At 40.6% G+C, this 21,840-nt stretch overlaps 1 protein-coding gene across 1 annotated transcript in view; it reads right to left on the bottom strand.

Moving 5' to 3' along the window:
* lars2 (leucyl-tRNA synthetase 2, mitochondrial) overlaps positions 1-20,049 on the bottom strand; it is a 36,760-nt gene extending 16,711 nt beyond the window's left edge. Inside the window, exons 1-7 of the mRNA XM_031752165.2 lie at positions 19,890-20,049; positions 15,495-15,727; positions 12,634-12,765; positions 5,943-6,034; positions 3,023-3,083; positions 2,831-2,920; positions 2,387-2,530 (exon numbers count right to left, since the gene is read on the bottom strand). Coding sequence (XP_031608025.1) covers positions 2,387-2,530; positions 2,831-2,920; positions 3,023-3,083; positions 5,943-6,034; positions 12,634-12,765; positions 15,495-15,719 — 744 coding nt within the window. The 5' untranslated portion in view covers positions 15,720-15,727; positions 19,890-20,049. The remainder of the gene's footprint in view (positions 1-2,386; positions 2,531-2,830; positions 2,921-3,022; positions 3,084-5,942; positions 6,035-12,633; positions 12,766-15,494; positions 15,728-19,889) is intronic.
* Between the last annotated feature and the right edge of the window lie 1,791 nt (positions 20,050-21,840).

The following is a 21,840-nucleotide window of genomic DNA, read 5'->3' as shown; positions in this document are numbered from 1 at the left end:
ATTTATTCTGCATGATTAAAGGAAGCTATGCATATCAACGAGGCTCAAGCCAAAAAGCCACAGCTGGTCTGAGGCCAGAGATGTTATAATTCTCAATTTCCTTTTCAGTCTGTCAGCATCTATTACCCACAAACCACCCCTCCACCCCATCATGGTGCTGCTCAGCATGCAGTACCTCATCACAGAGTTATCAATACAAACATAAACACTGGCTATAGTCATCGCTAGCATGAGTGCAGCTCGTCAGTTATGGATTCCCTTCAGAGCGAGAGGGGAAAAAAGGGGCATAAATCCCGATGAACGTGTGTCAGCGTGACTGAGAGGCTGCTGGAAGGAGACACAGCAAAACAAAGATGAAGAAAAAAGCTACGAGTGAGAACCGGGCACGGCTTTAAAGTGAAAGGCAGTAAGTGTTTTTCTCACAAAAGCCAGAAAAAACATTAACAGCAAGGACATGAATCCCTGGCAACAAAGAAAAGCTCGAGCATGAAATAAGAGTAACCAAGGACTGTGTGTGCATGTGTGAGTGAGACATGTCAAGTACACTTCTGAGAAATATATTAACACAATGAGGAAACACACACACACACACAGCTGCACTTTGGAAGTGGGTTCAGTTGTCGGGTGTTAATTTACTTGGAGGAAATCAAACATTTCTGGAAGCTATTTGAGCAATACTGCATGTGAGCGGCGCACTGAGCTCTCGCTTTTTGTGAATCATTTAGATGTCAGTCGTGGTGTAATAGGCAGGCAGCATTTGTCTGAGTGCAACAAGTGTGATTATGCATGAAATTGAAAACTCCTGCTCCTGCCATGTGATCATTTAGCATCCTGCACGCTCCACATGGGAAGAAAAAAAGGATCCATCTTAGTAATAATACACAGTCGTTGCACAATGTGGAATAACTTGACAGCTAAACTGAATAAATATTGCCTGAAGTTAATGTTGTCTAACAGACTCGAACACGTTTAAGGGCGAGCGGACAGACAAAAAAAAAAAAAAAAAAAAAAGGAAATCACAGTCCAATTACATCGCTTTTTATTTGTCACGCTCTGGTTTGACACGGTCCGCCTTTCCCTCCATCTGTCTCTCTCACTTCTCTCCCTTAACACCTTCCTCTTCCTTCCTTCCCACTTCTCTGCTCTTCAGAGAAAATTAGAAATGCAGGAACACATTGTCACAGTAGGCTGCTTCCACCTCCGCTCAAACCTCTGACACGGACACGCACGGGTGACTTCGGCGCCGTGGCTGAACCTGAGCGACAGCCGACTGCGGACGAAATTATTTTTTTAATCAAAGTGACAAAGAAGCCTCAAACGGACGCGCTGGTGCTCTCGCAAGTTTGGGGTTTGTTTTATTGGAAATTACATGTGTTTTGCATCATTTCCAATGTTTTTCTTTTTTACATTTATTTCACACCTCCCAGGCACTGGTTTCAATTTTATCTCAGTATGAAATGAAACCCCACTCACAAAAACTTGCTTATGCTTTCTTTTATATTGTGATGGAAACAAGAAGAGCTGAAATAATCAGTCAGTGACTGAACCCATAATTTGAATGCAGAGATGTCAAACTTTGTTTTTTTGCTAGGCAAATGTGAGGATTTACTGCTTTGATGTTCTGTATCTCTGACTGTGTTTAAAGTTTTGGATGCTTTGAAGCTGAATTATTTTGTTGGTATTGCAATTTTTGGGGGATTTTCCGCACATTTGGACACCCAAAAAATTCCCCCCACAAAATTAACATCAACTAACATTAACTAAACATGAATGTAATCCCTCATTGCAGCTCTAGAGACAAGAAATATGATATTAAAACATTTCTACCCAATCTTTCTCAACTCAGCAAACAAACTAAGATATACTTGAGTTTAAAGTACTCGAGCATTGAGCACATAAAGCCAAACTTGTTCTCTTTGATGAATACCTGCCTGTAAAGTGTGTTTCTATGTGCAAGCACATGCACACACATGCATGAGTTCCATGAAAAATGTATGAACCTTCTTTCTGAGGCTGATTCATAGAAGTCCAGAAGGGCTAATTTCACTGTGCACCAGCCCTGTTCACCCCTCTGCTGAAAGGTGGAGGCTTCTCATCAACCAGCCAGGCCACCTGGTGGTATTACTGAGGCTTCTGGTCTCTTTTTCCTTGGAAGAGAGATGCCAGGCTATAAATGACGGTCTCCAGGGGTCTGATTGCAGAACCAGAGAAGCAGGACTGCAGCTGCTGTTACTGAAGTGTCAGCCATGATTGTTATCAGAGGGCTCCGCAGCTCATTTTTGCCCACATGAAGTTTCTGGTCAGCCATTCAGATGCTGCTTGTCACACACATACAGGGCTCTTGTTCTCTAACACTGCCTCTCACACACAAGCGTTACAGTCATACCTTGGCATAGTTTGTAGTCTTGATGAACCATTGTGTGAGAAGCTTCTGCTCCACCAGAGCTCCAGACCTCCAGGAGTGCCCATTTTCATCCACCTGTTCATCAGCCAGCACCGTCTGATCAACAGGGTCCCAGTTCACCACAGCCTTGGATAACACACATGCATGCACACAGCACACAGCCAAACGACACACATGAGCTCACAAATTGAAAAGCTCAGCTTAAGAAGTAGCTCATATTTAAAAGCATATTTTAAGGTCATTGCATTTTATTACACAAAATGAAAAAGGTTTTTTCCAGCCTGTCTACCATTTAATCCAGTCAAAGAGAAAACTCTGAGCGGCTTCAATCATTACTGTACCAGTCAGGGATCTGAAACCTGCGCAAGTCATATTATTCATTTAAAAGAAATCCAGGATAAACCAGAGTGCAAATATGATTAATACCTCTTTTTGGTATGCCAGTCCTGCTTCAAAGAGCTTGATAAATAGATACTGCGTCCACCTGTAGTAGTCTGGGAGGCAAGTGGTCACTTCCTGTCAGGAAAGTGAGAATCAGACTCAAAAGAGAGCAAAATGGGCCTGAAAGCTGCCAAAACTCTCGGTCTGGTGCTCAGCTCATCATCAAGTGCTGCTTACCCGGTCCCAGTTGAAGCAAAGCCCGAGAGTGTCCAGCTGCTCCCGCATAGACTGTATGTTACTGAAGCGAGAGGAACGGCACTAGAGTTAGGATATACAGACATGCACTCATAGGCCACTTTGTTAGGTACAGCTTTTCAACTGCTCAACACAAATACCTAATCAGCTAATCTAATGGGCAACAGCAACAGAGGACTGCATCCAGTGCCGATCTGTCAGCTGTGAACAGGGAACTGAGGTTACAGATGGCATATGCTCACCAAATTTGGACAACAGAAGATTGAAAAAATGTTGCCTGGTCAGGCAACATTTTTACAGTCTTAATTTCGGCTGCTTTAGATGGTAGGGTCAGCATTTGGTACAAACAACATGAAAGCATGGATCTGTTCTGCCTTCCACCAAAGCTTCAGGTTTCTGGTGGTGTAATGCTGTGGAAGAGTTTTTTCTTTGGGCATACTTTAGGACCTTTAATATCAGTTGAGCATCATTTATGACAACAGTGTACCCATCGTCTAATAGCTTCTTCTAGCAGGATATCAGGCCATATCACAGAACCTCAATCACCACAAACTGGTTTCTTGAACATGACAATGGCCCTCATTTAGCAAAATTACCTTTGGAGTTATGAAACATGCACGCCAGCCTATTTTGTTCTTACCACAATGCGTACGTTACTAAATCATTATGAACCAACAGGTTTTTGCTGACTGCATATAATCTGCATACTGCCATGCCTCCATTTTCTCTATAAGGAGACAGGTTTACCTCCAGGTGAAGCAGAGAGAGCAGTGACGTGTTGCAAAAGAGACGTCTGGACAACTAAGGCAAAGATCAGGAGAAAATCTGACTGATGAAACTGAAACAATTGTGTCCAAAGAGGAAGCTGGAAAAAGGCAAACCTTTCCAAAGTGTTTCTGTGAGCACTGTTTAAAAAAAACATAATAATAAAAAGTGATGCTCTGGCTGAAATAACGGAGGTTCTGAATATCTTTTGGACAAAAAATTTGTATGAAAAAAAGGAAAAAGTAGAAAACGGAGCATGTAATCTGTCAGCTCGAGATGAGAAACTCACTGCAATGACAGAAAAAAGAAAAGAAAATCCAAATTCTCCAGCATCGGTGGGATAGTGCCAAGATTTTCATATTAGACTCCGAGTGATGACATCGAGCAACAACAGAAGTCATTTTAAATTAAAGATAAGAAATATAAAAATACGAAATATGTTTAAATTAAACGGTTAAAGGTATAACTTTCCATTTAGTATTTTGTTTACTTACATGCAATTTTAGAATTTAATTGTAATTCAGAGCATTTTGTGGCTTATTTTGTTTTTGACATTTATAAATGATGACTAAATGGCAATGCCAGTATTCCTTTTAAAGAACTGTGTTTGAATTCCCTTAGACAGCCATTCATTTGTTTGCAGGCACAGTCTAAATTTGTAAAGTCAAGACAGGGTCTAACCTAGGAACCCATCCGATATTACGTATCGTATCGGTCCGATACTGACGTAAATCACTGGATCGGATATCGGAGGGAAATAAAAAATGTAATCCGATCCATTAAATATCAAAAAAGCACCTCAAAAAACTTGCAACATGTAACTCGGCTCATAACCGTAGCACGTCAGAGCGGCTGTGTGTATTTGTAGCCTCGCTAGCAATCCGGCATTTCATCTCTGAGGAAGTTATCCCAGAGAGAAGTAAAGCAAGTGTGTAAGTTCATCTCCGAATGTTTGTAAAGCGTTCCCACGTTAAGCTTAACAACCGATATATGGAGCGACTGCCTCTCTCTCTCCCTCACCTTCCTGCTGCTACTTCAATCATGAAACTGCTTAATGATCAGCTGATCGGCTTTTCTGTGGCAAGTCCGTCTCTCTTGTTTGTTTATTGCCCACTTCGCGCCAGAAAGAGGAAACCAGCGGCTGAACAACAGCAGCACGTTTAACCTTGATAAGCTGTTGTTAGAATTTATTTAATATTACTTTCTACACCAGGATCCTTTTCTACGCAGCTGACGGCTGGTAACTGTGCAGGGGCGGATCTAGCAAAGTTTAGTCAGGGGGGCCGATAGGGCATGAACAGGGAAAGGGGGCACAAAGACATACTTTTCCTTCTTATTCTCATTTAAAATGTCTAGCTTTTAATAAATAATTATCCAAATCTTACGCCCAAAGTTTTAATCTGATGTAAATATATAGAAGTCCATTACTGTATATAATAACTATTAAGTCTAATATACCCTAGTAAGCTATAGTACTTTTTCCTTTGGGAAGGTACGATCTGTGCAGTCTGCAATTCTGTAGAAGAAAGATGTTGAATCTATTTAATTATTCTTGAAAAATAATTGATTTCTGTGCATTTTTTTTTTTTTTTTTTTTTTTTTTCCCCACACACTGCATCAAATTAAAGTTGATTACATCGATTAAGCATCATGAGGTGGAGGGTGGGGGTGGTTCCTATTATTTTTTTTTTTTTTTTTTTTTTTTCCTGGGAGTTTTAGAACCCTATTAGTTAGGTTGCTTACTCTTTAAAATACCAGAATAGGGAGGATGGAGTAGGTTTAAGTTTATTAGATTGATCAGTGTTGCTGAACTATGAAATATTTTGGGTGCAGTGTATTTTTGCATACAGGTATAACAGAATAGCTTTAGTGTTTTGTTTTTTTCTAACTTGAGTATGAACTTATACAAAAAGCAGCAAGATATTAAAAAAACAGTTTTACTGATTAAAAAAAAAACAAAAAAAAAAACACACTATATCGGATTCATATCGGTATCGGCAGATATCCAAATTTATGATATCGGTATCGGACATAAAAAAGTGGTATCGTGCCATCTCTAAACCTAGCACCAAAAACGTGGGCCAATTCCAGTTAGTATATATAAACAAAACACACTGAGATGTAATAGTTCAAATACCTTTTAGTCCAGTCTTCTGGGTCAAGCCCCCTCTCTATGGCTGCATTCTCAGCTGGAAGTCCAAAGGCATCCCAGCCCATTGGATTTAAGACCTGCAGACACAGTCAGGGAACTCGTTATTTTCATTAGCTTTCTGGGAAAATGTGAAAGCCATTCGATATTCCTTTTTTATGACTTTTTATAGAGTAGGAGCTGAATTAACCAAAAAATGGCTTCTCTGAAACAATATGAAATCTTTTTAAATATTGGTCAAAAGTGTCACTGAAGGTTTCAGACTTAACATCACACTTTCCCAGGTGAAAGGAGGAAACACGCATCATTCACATAATTAACTGACAGCACCTCTGATCAGCACGCTGTTCGCATTACAGCAGGATTTATGCAATCAGTAACTATTAAACCAAAAAACCAAGTCAGTCTAGGAGGGAACGAAGGTCCTCTGCACGCATCAACTTTACGGTGATGTGTAAATCCCTGCTGGGAGCTTACACATCGGGATGAAAGCACACAGACTAAGAGCAGATGTTTTACAAAAATGTAAAAGAAACTGGAAAAGTTTAACCTTAGAAAGAAGGGTCAGCATGCTTACATTATTACACTGAACTTGTTGTAAATATACTGTCACTTTCTATACACATCCGTTTTATCGCCCCTCTCTGAACGCACAGCTCTCCCAGGCAAACACTCGAGGCGACATCTTTTTGGGTCCTCGATGGTGTTTTTCTGCTTTCTGGGCGAGACGAGATGAGAGCACAGGAGTGGAAGGCGTGAGTAAAGTAGAGGAGAGGCAGAGCGACGAGGACTCGAGAGCTGGAGAGCATCGCTGAACGGACCCTAACTGGTCTGATGTTTCAGACGAATTGGTATCCTTGGTAACTGCAGGGGCCTCATTTGTAAAGCCGAGTGCTGGATGGTATCAGGCTAAGAGAGCTCAGGAGGAATACAGCCACACTGTGAGTAAAGCACCCACGATGTGAACTGCAAGCGGAAAAATGTTAGGACAGATGTGCTACTACACTCTTGATCCAGCGTAAATACTTCTTTTCACTGGTAATAGCTCCACTTATCCTTGTGACCACAGAAAGTGTGAAGCTACCCCGACTTTTTGAGAATCTGTGGCCGTGAAATCAGCACATTGACAAGAGATTGTGGTAGATGTACAAGGGAGTCACTGAAGTCACTGTAATGCAAAGTCAGAGCCAATCAGGGCAGGGCATCGTGGGATGAAAGCAAGAGAAGAGCTGGGAGACTGATGTTGTTGATATGATGCTACATGCAAGTGTCCACCCACACAGCTCCAGACAGAAACTCCACTCCATCTGACACTTTGCAATGCAACCTGATAAATGTTTCCTTGTTACACTAGCCCATTCAAAGGTTAACTACTCCTTTACCAATCCTTACACATCAGTGTATGTGTAGACGCAGACCAGCTCTATTAATCTTTTTAAATAGCTTATTTTTGGGTAGTTTATATTGGACAGGACAGCAGGGCAGAAGGAAAGGCGGTGCAGGAGGATCATCACACAGGAAATGACCCGGGTTCCTACAGTAACCTTTTGGTACATCTGTTGCCTGCTCAACACAGTGAGCTATACTGGTGCCCGTCTTTAGCATTTTTATTCCTTTTCGTGCTCTAAATGTGGTGAAAATGTACCAATACACACGTGTGTTTGATAAATTTGAATCTACCACCAGCTGTTATTAATAAGCATGAAACGAAAAAGCCTGAAAAGCCTGAAAATTTGCTCTGACAGCTGAATAATAAAAAAGCTGATATTGATGTACCATCAGTGCTCATTAGATGCATCTCTGTCAAACTAAAAGCAATCCTTCTTTTAAGCAAACTAATTGTTTTGTTACCGTCTTGAAACTAAATTCATTCTAGCTTATGTCAGGAAATGATTATCAGCAGCGTCATCATTCCGACTATCGATATATATCCATCAGTCTCAATGAGTCTTTGTCAATAAGCACTCCACAGGTCTCAAGTCCAAAGGCTGCCAGTCGTATTCTGGTTATATTCCAATAGAACATGAAGGTTACTGAGTGCAAATGTAATAGTTAAAAATGAATTTTTGTAAACCCCCCCCCCAAAAAAAACCACCAGAAAGTAATGTTTTTTGAACAAAAGAGAGAAGAAAAACAAAACACTTGGCGATCACGTAGACTCAGGCTCTCGTCTCAGCCGAAATTGTCTGCTCTGAAAAATCAACTTTCCTTTTGTTGAATTCTGTGTATGCTGTGTGAAGAAGCTCAAGTGATGTGACATATGTGGTATAGACTGTAAAAATTATTATTTTTCCTAAGCAAGAAACAAGCACTGTCATTTTCACATACATGGTTACACCCAGCAGCACTGCCCACGATCTACATCTACAGCTGCTTAATCTAACATTGGTAGACCTAAAGATAAAACTGAAAACAGTACTCAGTCATGGTTTGAATAATTAGGAACAGAAATTCTGCAAACAAAAAGAGATGTCAAGAAGTCTTTTTTTGCACATTTGTCACACATATTTTTTGCATCAAACTCATTTTAATATCTACGGAAGAGGATTAGGACCACCGAAAGGAAAAAAAAAAAAAAAGATGGGCACATCTTTTTTTTCCCTCTTCCAGAGTTCTGACTTTTTTCCTCAGAAATTTTAGCGAGAATTCTGACTATAATCTGAGAATTCTGAGAAAAAATTAGTGTAAAAAAACAAAAGTAAGTGTAAAAAACACATTTGAAGTTTCAGGGACGACTATAATTTTTACTGTTTACTGTGATCATTAGCATGAGCTTTGTACTTACAATAAAGGTTAGAAATTAACATCTTTTTTGGGGGGGGGGTTGTGCCAGTGTGGCAAAATCCTTTTGTGAACAGTAAGACATCCCAATGAGGTTTTGATCACCTCATATTTTGATATTTATAAAGAACTAGGTTAGGTCTAGGTTAAAACTTTCTCTAATTTAGTATGTGACACATGAAAGAACTCCCATTACACATAACTGTTTAAAGGAGAGAGAGTACCTTTCTCAGTTAACTAGTGAATAGGGTAGACTGAGTGCATACAGCAGAACAAGCTCAACTTTCTGACAGATGCTGAGAGAAACAAAGCAGTTATCAGTGATGTGACACCAGGTTTCTGTTCAGAGAGAAACCAGCCAGAGGAAGATGGGCAGGTGAAGCAAAAATAACACTGCATCTCGTGTAAAGATGCCACCTGGACCAGAAAACACGGAGGAAGAGAGAAACTTGTCACACACCCACCTTTCTTCTTGGGTGGATGGATCATGTACAGACAAAGTCTAACCAAAGAACTGAGCAGGAGGTGTTTGTGTCACCGCAGGAGCACGGTCCATGTGACAGACACTGCTCAGGGCTTCATCAGCGCCGCCGTTTAGTGGAATCAGAGTGCTGAATATCGATTGCAGCACTAGGAGCTGAAACAGAGTGGAGTCAATAACAGACTAGAGCGCTGGTGATCGAGAGTATGGATTTTACTCTATTTACACCTAATTTTAACCTTAAAAGGAGACCTCATAGCGAGGATCCAAATTACCACAGCAGGTATTAAAAACCATAGAAACACCTTATAGGAAAAAGAAAACAGCTGCTTACGGGCCGACTTAATTCCTCACTTTATTGTAAAAAGGATTCAGTGTCAGCCAGGGTTATTGAAGTTAACTAAAAGTAAACTAAAAACTCAAACTAGTCATGAAAGTTAACTACTATAATAAAAACCAGATTGCTGCAATAATGTTGTGCAGCAGAAATAAACTTAGTTTTGTTATGTGTTCATTTGATCAAATCTGTTATCACAAACTATCCGAAGAGACTTTTGTGGACGTGTTTATTGAGGCTTCCGATGTCTACAAGACTGCTTTCAAAATGTCCTGCTGTGTACTGCTTTTCCTAAATTTGCCACAAATACAGCGATACTGAAAAAAAAAACCCCACTAAACTGAAAAAATTAAACTCTTCAAAATTAGGATTGAAAGAAACATGAAAGAAAGGCAGACGTCAAATGTGACACGATAGTTGAATGCAAACTATAATGTGATATTGAGAATCCCAGTAGGTAGTACATTTCAACATTAGCCTTAAAGATGAGAGTCATTTTATGAAAGTTTGACCTTATTTGACCTCGAAGAAGATGTCAGAGGTTTAAAGTAATGTGATATTTACAATTCACTCTATACTGTCTTTACACACAACGGCAGTAAGAAACACAGTTTTAAACAGCCCTACATAGGATTATTATCACTACGACCTTCAGCACAATCTATTGACCTTGAAGTAGAGGTCAGAGGTCAAACATGAGACAATATTTTAAATCTTTATATTTGTAACAATCATAACCTCTAATTTATTTTTAATTTTATTGAAAGTTTTTGTCATTTTTTGACCAATAAAGCATTAAGTTGGCCTTAAAGACCTTGTTACATGTAATCCAAATGTTAATGGCATGTAACCAAAAGTCCACTCTACACCACAAAGTTTTTTTTGTTTTGTTTTTTTATCAGAATCAATTCAAAACTTTTTGATCTGTCCAGTTTGCAGGCAGTAAGAGTAACACACACACACACACACACACACACACACACACACACACAGGCTACAAAAACATTACCTCCTCCTTGATGGGGTTAAGTGTAAAATGTTTTCTAATTTCTGTCATGGTAATTGCCCTAAAAACAGTTCACAAGACACTTTTACAGGCTGACATTACAGCTGAATCAACACCTGTGAGAAGGCAGGATTCATCACTCTCATTTAGAGTAATAAACTGGCACCTGGGTGTGGCGAAATGAAATGAGCATTTAAAAAGCAAAGGGATGTACAATAGAAATCAAAGTACAACAAAGAACAATCTAATTACACGCTCTCACGGCGGTGTAAACGTTGGCCATCTAATTGAAAGAAACAGGCTCCCTGAGGTAGACTTAAGCTTCTAATCACACTCATATTAATGCTCAAGTCAAACTACTGCATAAGCATTACACGTGTATATAGATGGGAAGCTTCACAGTTCGGAGGAAGAGTAAACAGTGAGTCCAGCAGTGTAAACACAGCTGATATTAAAGAACTGTTGAGCAGAAATAAACAGAAAAAAGTGGGTTACAGATTGGTGAGGGGAGCTTTTTGAAGCACTAAGTGGCTCCAGTGAGAAAGCAGCAATCATACTGTCAATGCAGCGTCATGTTTTGTATCAAAGAAGAGTTCAATGAAGGACTGACTCACCATTTTTCCCAATATTACTAAACAACAGCCAAATCACATCCATTACGTTTAACTCCTCACAATAACAGCAAGTGTGTGCCTCAAAAAGCACATTTGAGGGCGTCACGTCCTTTGTAAGTTTTTGTTTGTCACAGGGAGAGACGTGCGGTGAGGGGAAGATGGCGCACAATAAGCCGAACTGAGGCGTGCATTAAAAGTTAAAAGCTCAAAGGCAGAACAGGCTCATTCCTACAGGGACACCTGAATGTGTTATTGTCATGGTGTGGGGAATTCTCAGTGTTTACCTGTTACCTGCTTCTCCTTCTGTATGTATATTTGTGTGTGAATGGGTGAAAGAGGCTTTTAAACTTGTAGTGTTTTGGTTGATTATTCCTTTGTTGTAACAATGCTTCTAGGCACTAAATCTCACACCACAGGAAAGCTTGTGTATCTCCTTTAATGGTGCCACATTCCTAAGCATAATGCATTTGTGAGTTGCAGCCATGAAAAACTTGCCAAATCTTCTCTGCCACTGCCAAACAGCTTATTCTGCTATTGACTCTTGTTTGGTATCACTTATTGGATTTTGGATGATTGACGTCTTAAGAAACAAAGCAATTTAACAGTTTATCCATTTAACAAACCGGCACCTCGGCAGCATGTGGAAGAACTATACACAGGCACAGCACCCTGGCACCATCTCCTCCTCATGGTGGTCACCAGCTTGGGGTAGGATGGTGTCTCATTCTTCAACTAACATTTGTCACAAGTCGGCCAGTGCAGTTGTGTTGGTCACTCTGGCATGAACGGCACGCCCAAGCTGATCCCACAAGCGTTCGTTGGGGTTGAAGTCAGGACTGGCTGTAGCACAGGAGGTAGGTTGGTGGTTATATCCTTGAGCAAGATACTAACCAAACTGCTCTCAGATGCATCCACTGGAGTGTGAATGTGTATGAATGTCAGATATAGCGCTTTTCACCAAACATAACGTTCCTCCACATCATCATCCAATCCGATAAACACAACCAATCAAGAGTCAATAGCAGAATAAGCTGTTTGTCATTGGCAGAGAAGATCTGAAAGGTTTTTCATGAGGGCAACGCACAAATGCATTAATTAGAAATAAACAGCCCTTAGATTTATTGCAAAGAAGCATTGAAACAACAAAGAAATAATCCAGTTTTGTAAGAAAGCAGTTTGAGACTTTAAACTGAGCAGAAAAGCACTTTATAAGTGCCAGTCCATTTACATCAAACAGCAGTGTGTCCTGTAATATCACTTATGGAATTTCTGTGTTGGCCATAAATCACTGTAATTTACTTACAGAGTCAGCAAACTTAAAGCTAAACAGCTCTCAGGACTCTGAAATATGGCACCGCTAAACAACTGCTGCTGTGAGAGCAGAGCATATTCGGCTTCAATAGGGATGGTAGAAGGGAGAAACAAAACAAAATGAAAGAATAAAATAAAAGCTGACATACCTGATGCCCTCTCATTTTTTGGAAATGACCAATGGTGTCACTGATGGTATACACTCGCACATGGCCCATATGCAGGCGCCCTGATGGGTAAGGAAACATAGAGAGGACATAAAACTTCTTCTTGTGGGGACTCTGGAGGAAAAAAAAAAAAGAAGAAGAAGAGGCCGTTATAAGAATCATGAGACATGAGATAAATGACCATAAAACTGACTTTTAATCCTGAAAGCACACAGCAGAAGAGCCTCTCCATTATCAGTCTGGCCTCTGAATGAATCCCATACAACAGAGACTCCATTAAACTGATGAGAACAGGAATAGCTGCTCATCACATAGTGAGCGTGAGCGCCGACTGACTCGGGGTATATTACTGTATAAGGTTCTAACAGAGGCTGATTATAGTGTCCGAATTTAAATGGTGTCACTGCAGACTGTGGGTGATTTACAGTCTCAATGCTGTTGCCACAGCAACGCAGTAAGTACCAGTTACACCCAGAAAGACGTGATTACAGGAAACGTGAGTCATGAATTTTTCAGTAAATTAATTATGTCCAGAGTTCTGTGGTAAATGCACTTAATCACTGTGAGCCAGTCCCAGACTGCCACACTGTCAGGCCATTAGGATATATAATCATCCAGAGCTCCGAGTCTGAGATGAGCTGCGAGGGTCAGTGCCAATAATACATGAGGGCATAATTTAGAAGCATGCACCTATTCATCTAACTGTGCCTCAAATGTATACATATGAATCTGTTTCAATACAGGATCAGAGGACAGAATTATTAGCCCAGGTGCTAATAAGTATTTCCAAGTGCTGTTAAACAAAACAAGGAATTTTTAACAGAGTTTTTCCCAAATGTCCGAGTTTTACTTTGGATGCATTTTTTTTACTTTGCACACAGAAAAAAAAAAAAATGTCACAAAAGCTAAAACTACCAGGGTCAAAATTATTAGCCCCACTGATGCTAATAATCAGACAGTGGAGTCAGTTTTAGCTGGATAACAGCCTGCAGTCGTTTGTTGTCTCACACTCGTTTCCTGATCAATCACAGCCCATTTTTCTCCAGATCTAATGGTCTTCTGGCATGGACCTGGTCTTCAGTTCACCCCACAGAGTTTCAGTGTTTCAGGATTTGTCCATGCCAGTCAGTAATGCTCCCTTTGGCATTCTGAAGGCTGTTCTTCCAGGAGCGATGTATGTTTTGGGTTGCTGTCATACTGGAACGCAAAGCGATGACAAAGACCCAGTTTTGCACTGACTGCTTGAGGTTTTACTTCAAAATCTTCATGATTCTTCCACCTTGGTGAGATTCAAACTCCCAGACACACTGGAGCATTCCCACGACACAATACTCCCACCATCATGTTTCACTGGGGAGTTCTTTAGTTGTTTACCTCCCTCTTCTTTCTCCAAACATGAGCAGCATCTCTGATACAGAGCTCTAGCTTTGTCTCATATGGCCAAAGGACGCACTTCCAGTATTCATAATCTTTCTTCAGGTTTTCTTTAGCATACTTCAGCCTGGACTGAAGGTGTCTCTTCTGCAGAAGTGGAGTTTTTCTTGGTCTGCAACCTCACAATCCATTCCTGTGCAGGTTTCTAATGATTTTCTTCTTTGAGAATATCATTCCTGCCTTGGCTAAGTCATTCACTTATGTCTCTGCAGTCGTTCTGGGGTCTTCAGACACATCTCTCACTAGTTTTCTTTCCAGAGTCTTTGAAATCTTTCAGTTCCTACCTCTACCAGGCTTGTTCTCTATTGTGTGGATCTATTTGAATTTCTTGAACTCTCTCGTGGGTTAAAAATGTTTTGCTCGGTTAAAGAGGGGAGCTAATTACTACTGTCCTCATTTATAGTACACACTTGGCCCAAGGTAGACATTCGTCACAACAGAGGTTTCGTAAAACTCAAATAAAATCAGCAGTTTTTTTAAATACACACATCTGTGTTTTTCCTGCAAGGACAAACACAACACTTGTTTGTGCTTAGGTTTTAGAGAGAAATGATGTTTAGATTCTACAAAAGAGGTTGGTGCAACCTTGATTTGTGGAGTACAATTATGATTTCCAACTCATTCAACAGTAATGACCTCTATTTATGCCATAGAATATCTGAACGGAGTATTTTTGTTATGTCAAGTATTTACTGAGGATGACTCATGTTTTAGAAGGAACATTATAAACCTGGTTATGTGTATCCTTGAATATATAATCATGTATTCACAGGTATGTTTTTCACTTGACATATCAGACATTCATTTCTACTAGCAGTTTACCTCAACACATTTTTTGCAGCAGCAGCATGTGGGGCAAATGAAATGCCAACCATCTGCTTGTTCCAGCTTCTCATCTAAATAAGGATTTATTGGATTATTATATTAGGATTATATAATAATTAGGATTATTATAGGATTTAGTGCATTTCCATCCATGTATTTTCCAGACTGCCTAACCAGGATTAGGTGGGGCTGGAGCCTATCCCAGTTGACACTGAGCAAGAGACAGACTGCCAGTCAATCTCAGGGCTAACCCATCAATGGCCAACTTAAAAATCACCAATTAGATCAACATGCATACCTTTGAACTGTGAGAGGAAGCTGGAGCACCTGCTGTGTCATATATAAACTGAGTTTTGGGGGGGTTTTTGTAACTGCTGGTTACCAAAAGCAAAACAATCATTCATTTAATCTTGAGCTTATTCTTTGATACTTTGGCTCTTAAAACTAGCATACCTCTGGATGTGGTGTGCACAGACAGGATACGCCACAAGATACTGCTGCACATGTAAACACTTTTTAACTCTTGTGAACCCCACGTGTCCATGATACCACCAGGCTTTAAGTAGGCAGAAAGACCCTCTTACCTCCTCCAGTGCATCCTTCCGCCACTGCGCCATAATTCGCGGGTGCCACCATTCTTCCACTTTGCGTCTGGTCTCTGTTCGATAGTCCTTCTCCCACACGCCCGTCTCACTGAACAGGGTGCGGCTCCTGGGTGAAATATGGTGCAGAAATGGACTCAGGAGGGCTCCCCTCCTTTGGGCTGCAAACAGGGGATACAGCGCCAGCCTTCTCACCGACACCCGCATGATTGTGTCTGATAAAACAGGAAAACAGCCAGTGGTGGGAATGTTGACATGCTAGTGAAATACTAAAGTTTCTATTTTTCAGTAGAGGAGGTCAGCTTTAACCGAGCTCTCCCCTAACCTTTGTTAAATATATTAAATATCTTATAAAACACACAACATGAATGCACACACAATAAAATATCTAACTGACAAAAAATGGAAACAGCAGTTTCCATCTTTACATAGAAATGACAATAAGAGGCTCGTGACTCCACCCACATGAATCAAATATTTTATCTGATATAGATTTTGCTGCTCTCCCTTTCAAAGCTGCCTCTTCGTGCCCCTCTGGCTCTTTCCTACGTTTGGATCGCTTCCTGGAAGTCTCTCTCTGACCGGCCAAACTTGTGCAACTGCAGTGTGTGCTGGATCTCCATCAATGTGATCAAATGGTGAGTTTTCAGCTTGGATTTTATGTTGACGAAGAAGACAGAAACACAGGAAGCAGGGCCAGTACTGAGCGATGACTGCATTGGTGTGTCGAAAATAAAAAATATTATCCCTGCACTGTGAGCACGTGCTCAGTAGCACACGCAATGATACCCTGAAACACTTCACCTGAGATGCTTTGGGACTTTGCAAAGAACACACTGCACACTCTGAAGGACGTTTCTAGTGTCCAGATGATCCAGGGAGCAGCCACAAGAAGAAGAAGAAGATGATGAAAGAAAATACTCATGCGTGCAGCTGTTTTTTTTCTTCTAAAATTTGTGGAGTGGAATAAGCTAAACTTTTTTTAATAAGGCTTTTCAAACCCACTAGAGTCTGACTTTATTGTTCTACATAACAAGGCTTTGGTCCACAAAGCAGATATGGCCTCCATGGTGTAATATTCAATAAGTAACTAAGTATATTTTATTTTATAGCACATTTAAACCCAAAGTGCTTTACAGGTTCCTTAAACACTGACATTACACACAGTCACAATGTTTACGTGAAATACCCAAATCTTCCGGTCACAGTTCCAAATTCTTGACAGAAAAGGTGCGTCTTCAACTCAGATTTAAAAACAGTCACAGTTGGGGTCATTTAGGAGGTCACTGCAGAGTTTTGGTGCAGCAGCAGCAAAGACACAAGGGTCTTTTGAAATAAGCTTTGATGATCAGGAGTCACAGAGGAGCCCAAATTTGCAAGAACCTTTTCTTCACCTCGTCACTGTGGGGCATTGGTTTTGTGTAGAATTTGAGGTAAAAAATGAATTTACGACTGTAAAAACATAAACATATGAAACAAGTGAAGTGCTGTGAATATTTCCCAGAGTGCAAATGTAAGTGCATTAGAATAGTCCAGTTTAGATGTAACAAATGCATGCGTAACCCTTCCAGATTAGAAGGATTTAAAAATACTGACAGCAGCCGGTGGTACCCTCAGCCTTTTAGTAGACACATCTACGGTATGAATATCAAAATCCTACTTTACCTTATTCTCCTGTTATCACATTCATAGCATTTTTTTTTTTTAAAAGCTTTAACTTTGACCTTAAGGTCAAGGTCACTGAGATTCAAACTCGCCCGAAATTTTTAGCAGATACAACTATGTTATTAATTTGAAATGCCTGTATTGCTTCGTTCTCGACTTATCTTATTCACAAACTTGGGTGTCCATGTCGCCCGCTCGCCCTGCAGGGTGACAACAATACCCCATTAGCCTTTCATGGCTCAGGGGTTTAAAAAAAAAAAGAAGAAAAAAAAAAGGTTTTTAGTCTGGAGACCGCAGTAGGTATAAAAAGGGTTTCCCACGTCAGTGCATATGACTTCAGATGACTTGAGTCTACAGGAATGGGCAACATTACATTAAAGTCCACTTGTTGTGAACAGACTGAGTGACAGTTTCCTCCACTGCGATTAATTTATGGCAGCTCTGATTTTTTTTTAAATTTCTTTTTACCACTGCTGCTTCACAGCCTGTGTTCATCGCTCAACGTCACTCACACAACAGCACGACTGGTTTATTCAGCGCGATGTGATTACAGCTCTGCCTCTCTCTGAATCTAAGGACAGGTTGTTCTTATCAAACCACCTGCCTGCTCGGATGAAAGAATGTCATTTGCAGTCAGACGACATGAAATGACACACCGATTTCTCGGCTTTAAATCGGCCCTGTACTTTTAGATTCTTTCCACTTCATTACCGGAGGTTAAGTGCACCCAGCTGCCTCTGGACATCACCTGCATGGAAGTGGCAGCTTCACTCAATTTGTGTAATTACTGGTAGGCCAAAAGGACAAAATACTACATTAAAGAAAATGTCCAGAACAGGATTACTCTATAAAATAAATTTAAAAAGTTTACCACTCTCGGCTAACAACTTGAAAGAAGAAAAACAGACTGATTGCAGGCTGTTTCAGAAAGGTTTCCCTTCCTCCTTAATGATCAGAGAGCAGTTAGGCTAAACTTTCTGCTGGCTTAATGTCGGTCAGACAGTCAGCATTATGTACGAAAACCCATTTAACCTTGATTTGATTTCACCCAGACACAGACGTGTATATACAGACAGTTTCCAAGGTAACCTGAGAGGCTCGTACAGTCAGCACAGTCTTGGCTGCGGAGGACTACTGCTGCTAACCTGACCTGTCAGGAGAATATTTTCACAGCAGTGACGCATCTGGATCTCAGAAGGAGAGACCTTTAAAGCATCAGAGTGGAGGCTGAGATGATCAGCACGCCCCGACACCAGACTGACATCAAGTCAGTCGGGAAAATATAAATTATGACTAAAGCTGAGGAGGGCTCAGAGGAAAAGGTTACTCTGTATTGTAGGATTGCTGATGTTATGAAAACTCAACAGTTAAACAAATCAGCATGAGAGAGAAAGTTTCAGCTGACCTGATTTTAGCAACAAAAATCATTCCTTTTTAAAAAAAAAATATTTATGTCCTAGATTTTAAGGAGACAACTGGCCAGGATGGACAAATCACTTGGAGAAAGCTGAGCTTTGTCAACTGTCACTGGTTCTCCTCCACCCACATGTTTGTGGGACTTTTTTGTCTTTAATACATTCTCTCGAGTATAAGCTAAGCATCACAGCAGCCAACACTCCTCCCCTCAGGCTGAAGCTGGGAGAGACGAGCACTCAACGCCGTGCGCGTCTCTGACGGTGCGAGTGAGTGGGCTGAGGCGAAAGACTGAGATAATGTTTCTATGGTGACTGGCCTCATCCATTCGGGTGTCTCCTACAAAGAGTAAAACACTGCTTCATCTCAAGCTGATGTCCAAGTCTGTGTGCTGGGCTCCAGTACTCAGCAAGGGGTGGGGTGGGGGGTGGCTCATTAATTCTTCAAATGAACAGTAACTGTGACAATTTAAAAATATATTTTTAAAGCAGAAAATTAGGATCTGGGGGAGAGCTGTGCAGTCAGTCATTATGAGAATGTTTTATAAATGCTCAGATAGGACAGGTGTTTCAATATGTCAGAAGTCAAATGCATCTGTTTCTGGTGTCAGAGCTCACATATATTAAGACAATAAGTAAAGGTGAAGAAATGATATGATAATGTTGCCAGTAATCAAATGTGTTGGATACATTTATAAGAATACTCTCAAAACACCATCAAAACTGTGTTACCACAGCTCATCTTTCTGACCACATGCTCCCAAATTTACAACTCCTAACAACTTTTGGAACACTGGATAAAACGGCCATATAAATGCAGGCGTTAAATTCAGTTCAGCTTGTCTTACACTGTTAACAATGAGGTATAATAAGCTAAATGGCCTCTGACATGAGTTATACACGATTTGCCAACATATTTGTAAGAAGCACCAAGCAAGCAAATCAAGTAAGAGTAAAAACATTTTGGATTCTAAACCCAGAAATAGTCCACATCCTGTTACATTGATACAGCATGCATTACGCCAATTATCGCGTGACTTTGTTACATACACGTTGTTTAGACATGGTTTCTTTTCCGTCTTTATGCTACAGCGGTATTGCTTTTTGTTATTTCTTGTGATAAACCTGACCTCTTGCTTTATCTGCATAGATAAGCGACTACTCCTCTCTTTAATGAGAGTTAAACACAATGGAAACACCTTTTTACACCTGCTGTGTGCATGTTCGTGGAGTCTGTCAGCTGCACACACGCTGAAGGATGAAAGAAAGGAGGGAAAATGTCTTCTATGAAGCTACTCACCGTTTTATTTCCTACTCCTTTATTTCCTCGCTGTGCTCGCAATAACAGAACACATCAGTCCGTGTTAAAGAAAACATCCCAGCCAGCCTTAAAAACCGTTGTAAACGACCTGTTTTCCTGGCTCACGACTGCACTGTAGGCGCCGCCATATTGGATTTAAATAACCTTTATTAACACAGTGCACATCGACAAAGACAGCCTTTAGCTACACTCCTGACGGGATATTGCGACTAACGCCCTAGAATAACTATTACTAGTACTACAGTCGCTATTTTCCAGAGGATAAAATGAAAATTGAGTAAACCAAGGTTGACAATTCCTGTTTTGTGACACATTTTTAAAAATGTTCTTTTTAGAGAGGGGATTTTTGAAAATCTCACTTTAACACCAGAACATACTGTCAATGGATGTTTAAAAAAGTTTTAACTGCTTTTTAAAAGAATCCACAGAGCAACTAAGGTGTGTTGCTTATGAAATCCATGAAGTGCTACAGAGAAAATTACATTTTATTTATGTAATTCGGGAGTCGGACGCACCTGAGCGGCACCCGCAATCACGCGTCGCCGCCTTAAAGTCTGTGCTCTCTCTGCTGTTGTGTTGTCGGGCTGTGAGCTGAAAAGCTACAGCCGGCTGTATGCGTACAGCAACCGTGTGTGACAAGTGGTCAATAAAGAGATGCTGAAAAGCAGCGGGTCTGCCGTGGTATGTTTACAGTGGGAGTTCTGCTCCTGAACCTCTGCGCACAGCGTCTGCAAATCGGGGCTGTACGAAGTCACTTTCATCTTTACGCAGGACTGTAAGCTGTCATCTGTGAGGTGTGAGCAGTGTTTGTTTTTAACATAGTTCACGGTGGAGAATAGCTGCTGACATAATGTGGATCCGAAGATCCATAATTGGCCTACCTGGGGTCGAAAGTCTCGATAAATGCACGGCGTTTCGGCGGGTATAACGGCTTCCGCGAGTGTGAAGCTTATTTTGAGCGATGAAAAATAATAAAATAATTTTATTTTTATATTTCAATATCACAATAATCTTCCAATTTAGAACTACAAGTTAAAAAAAGAACTAAACAAATAAAATACACTTCAGCTAAATACTTCTAATTTATTTTCCCAAACCACCCGGAGCCGCAGGTTGCCGACCCCTGCTCTAGACAGATAAACTTGTATTCAGCAACTGGCATGAATGAATCAGATAAAACAAATAGAAAACAACAAAACCTTTATTTTTAATGGTAAATACAGTAGATTGTTTACTAATGAAGCAGACTACAGATTATACATATATTTGTCCACCCTGGATATCCTGATTTTTATTGAGCATTTGTTTGTACCTACATCACTGAACATAATTCATGGGAGTACTAAATCTTCACACAAAGTCATTCAAAACTTCAAGGATATCAGGGTGTCTGTTTAAGAAGAATAAACCATTGCTATTCCAATTTATCTGCTTCGGTCCAAATTAACATGACAACAGCTGCATTGGAGAAGCAACAAGACAACTACCCAGCATGTGAACCTCCATATAAAGGTTTGCTGTGTCTCCCAGCTAGATAGGTCTTTACATGACGGAAGATGGACTGATGCCTCTACAGCCAAGTCCAGGTGTCTTCTGGTATCTCAGCTAGACCCTTGAGACCGCACTGGGAGACACAGCAAACCTTCTTGCAGTGTCACATATGGATGCGCCATCCTGGAGGTGCTGGAATACCTGTGCAACCTGGATGAGATCCAGGTGTCATCTCAGGCTAAAACAAAACAAGAGAAAAGTCAGTCAGACATGGTCTGTGAACAGCCATTGCATTCTCAGAGGTTGTCCTGTTGCCTTTCTAGTGCACCTGTTGCCACTTTTGCACCAAACCAGGTGAAATGGATCCACAAAGATTTATTCTTCCCAACTTAACATACTGACGCTGAACTGACATGAATGTTCTCTTTATACGCTATAC

Source organism: Oreochromis aureus, linkage group 11, assembly GCF_013358895.1.
Source record: "Oreochromis aureus strain Israel breed Guangdong linkage group 11, ZZ_aureus, whole genome shotgun sequence".
In the NCBI taxonomy this organism is placed as follows: Eukaryota; Metazoa; Chordata; class Actinopteri; order Cichliformes; family Cichlidae; genus Oreochromis; species Oreochromis aureus.
The sequence above is the reverse complement of the archived record's forward strand: the minus strand, read 5'-3'. Positions and strand labels throughout refer to the sequence as shown.